The 3,464-nt window shown below is 40.0% G+C and overlaps 1 protein-coding gene across 1 annotated transcript in view; it reads right to left on the minus strand.

Moving 5' to 3' along the window:
- The window catches only part of nbeab (neurobeachin b), a gene marked incomplete in the record, with an annotated part of 255,493 nt that overhangs the window by 170,796 nt on the left and 81,233 nt on the right, over positions 1-3,464 (minus strand). The window contains 1 exon segment of the mRNA XM_036214796.1: positions 2,889-3,057. Coding sequence (XP_036070689.1) covers positions 2,889-3,057 — 169 coding nt within the window.

Here is a 3,464-nt window from a genome sequence, read left to right on the forward strand (position 1 = left end):
ATATATATATATATATATATATAAAACACAATAACATCACTTAAAAATAAAACATAAAAATAAAAAAACACAATAAATACATTAACATCTTAATAAAATCAAACGTTTGTAATGTGCTGCCTAACAGTGCAAAGCCAATGGGATCAGAACCAGCTGGTTCTCGGTGATTGCAGAGGCTATAATCACACATCCTGAAATGCCACCGTGCTGCGAGCTAAATGTAGGAAATTTGGTACATTGCTGCACTGCAGTATTTTTTATGGGGAGACAGGAGTCGCCACGTGTCCAGTTATAGGAAAAAGTTAAAATTTTATGACAACCGAATGATTTTTTCTAAAAATTGACATCGGTCAAGCACATTTCCAGGTCACGTGGTGGCAATCCTCAGAGAAAAAAAAAAATTAGAAATGGCAGCTTTCCCGTTGATGTTATCTCATAGCAACCATTTTGTTTTTTGGTCGCTTGGGGGTGATGAACAGGTCCATTTCATTTTTAAAAGAATCAGCAAAAGTACATTTTTGGATTTCCATGGTAACCAAGGTTTTTTTGTTAACACGTGCCTCCATTCCTATTATGTTTATTTCCTATGTTATATTATTTTGTTCAGCTAAAGCCAGGGAGTCATTTACTAAATTTTCACAATTTTCTGAAAAAAAAAAAAATGTGAGGGACACCGAACTACTACTTTTGTGAGAATGTCTCGCTTTAAAAACTTTAAAACCAACTTTTTTCTCCAAATAGCTTCCCAATGATGCTGCCGGGCGGCTGGTGGCACTTAAAATGGACATGCGCCTTCTGGAGAAATTTACACAATCAAAGCTGCTGGCCACCTGGCTGTCGCCCAATTTTGTGATGACATCAAACCCGGCTCACTGACAGACGCCGTCTACATTCATCAAAAAAATTCTGCCTACACCTCCCCATCACACGGTGGCAGTTGTATTTTTGTCCGTAGCATAAACGGTTGAGGACTTATAGTATGTCAAAAAATGAGTTTTTTCTACACACTCTCACTCTCAACTTATATAGTTAAGGCCCCCTCCACATCACTTTTTGACTTTTTGGGGGTCCCTAACTCGTCATTTTTTGACGTGCTGGCTGTTACTATTAAATCACCGATCCCCCAACCCTTGGGACGTGGTACCAGTGGGCATCGGTCCTCAGACCAGTACCGGTTTGCAGCCCATTGGCTGGGGACCAGTGATTTAATAGGAACAGCCAGAACATCAAGAAACGAGTTGGGGACACCCAAAACGCCAAGCATGCGTTCATATATGACGAGCTGGGAGAGAGAATGCATTGGTATTTAGCATCGGCCATTGTCGTAACCTTTAATAACTTCTTCTTCCTCGAGACCACATCAACACAACGACACGTGAGCAGGTCCTTAGCCATGACTGAACCTCATCTCTATTCAAACTCACCACATATCACATTGTGTCTAAGCCACAGAAATTTTTCAACCTCATCAAATCCCATTGAAACACCCTCTTTAGTCTTGTATTATAGCATCAGCTCCTCACCTAATCCACTGATAATTTTCGTATATCCATTTTCAGAACCTGCTTAATCCCCTTTGTGGTCACAGGGCTGCTGGAGGCGACACAGCTACTGTTGGACAACGGTGGGGTACACTCTGGACAGGTTGCTGCAGAGCCACACACACACTGACATGCACACCTGGGGACAACTTAGAGTCACCAATTAACCTGTGAAGCATGATTTTGGACTGTGAGAGGAAGTCGGAGTGTTAGTGTGCATGCTAACTTCACACATGAAGGTCCCAGCCAGGGTTTTAATCAGGGCCTTGTTGCTGTGAGGCAAAAGTCCGACCTGTGCAGCTCACTTTTCCCATAATTATATAAAAATTAAACTGTAAACTTCACCAAAACTAAAAGTAACATTAGAAAAAGCAGTCAATTTACGTACAACACAAAATATTAATACAGATCTTTTAAAAATAAACATTCAACAATCAAAATAGGACTTTTATTAAGTCACTTTGTTTTTAATAATATGAGGAAAAAAAGGAAGCACTCCATAATATAAAAAATACTTGGTCATGTTAAAATAGGATGCAGGCCAAAGACAACATACGTTTTTTAATGAGCCAATAATAAGATTATCCAAGAAATCACCATAAAAAAGGCGATCAATCTCAGTCCTTCAAGCTTAAATGCTCCAAAGTCTGGCTCTATCAGAGCCTGTGAGTGACTTCTACAGCTTTAATAAATATCAAATATTAGTGGATTTTATAAATAAAAATGGCTACCAGAAATATAGAGATTATTTTTGGATTCAATCCTTTCTGACAATGTGAAGAGAGCTGTGTCAACATCATTTCGCATTTCACCTTCAGCAGGTAAATTTTATTGAGCCTTGGCGCAGCATAAACGGAGCTCTCTGGACCAATATAAAACAACCTTACAACACAGGTAGTTTCAAAAAAGAATAATGGATTGTTACAGGGAAATGACAGTTCAAGGACACTTTTTCCCCCCTTGCTCGGTTTGCTTGGCAGCACGCCGTTTTACACTCCTGGGCGACGTTTCAGAGATACTACACCCACACTGAGCACCCTGTTGGGATGACAATGTCGATATAGTGCGTCTGTCTCACTGTCATCTCTCGAGATGGCCGAGGTCCCAACACCTCGCAACATCTCAGATGTGGGCGAGCTGCTGCCATTTCAAGGCACTTTGATCGCGGGTTTGTGACAGCACACCAAGTTTTGAATGGATTACTACCCAGACCGCCAACAAATAAAACATACTTGTATGAGCTTTTTGATGGATGAGAAAATACTTATACTCAGCATCCTGAACAAGCCATATTTTCTTGTAGAAAAAGCAAGCAAACAACAAAAAAGTGAAATTAGATGTGCTCACCAATACCCTTTGGAGTGATTCCACTGCTGTCTGCTGGATTGGTGATCCAGTAATAGTACTTCAACATGTGCATGAGCTGAAGGACGGTCCCCACGCGGCGAATCGTGCTGTAAATTGTTGCTGTGCCGATGAATTCAGCAGAAAGGTATGTGTATAAAGACAGTTGTACCTGACAAAAGAAAAAACAAAGAAATTTCACTTTTCATAATTCATAACTATTGATTGTCAGTGAAGGTTCCCCTTCATTCAGGTCATTTAAAGTTGAGTAAAATCTTCTTTCTTGAAATGTTTCATCGCTCATCCAAGTGGGTTCATCAGTCTGAGTGGTGCTGGGGTCAGCCTTCCAGGTAGATGCCCTTTAATTAGTACAAAAGGAGACCAAATCTCAATCATGACCACACCCAACAACGCTGTAATCAGGCTAGGGTGGGGTGTAACTGACCCAGTTTACTAGATTATTAATTTCTGTGTAATTTCTCTTTTGATTAATTGAAGATGCCTTCAGTTTCTTAGATATTAAGTTTTAGCTGTAAAGGAACGTTTTAAAACACGGTGATACAGTTTATTATGTGTATT

The sequence above is a fragment of the Oryzias melastigma genome, linkage group LG13, assembly GCF_002922805.2.
Source record: "Oryzias melastigma strain HK-1 linkage group LG13, ASM292280v2, whole genome shotgun sequence".
Classification (NCBI taxonomy): domain Eukaryota; kingdom Metazoa; phylum Chordata; class Actinopteri; order Beloniformes; family Adrianichthyidae; genus Oryzias; species Oryzias melastigma.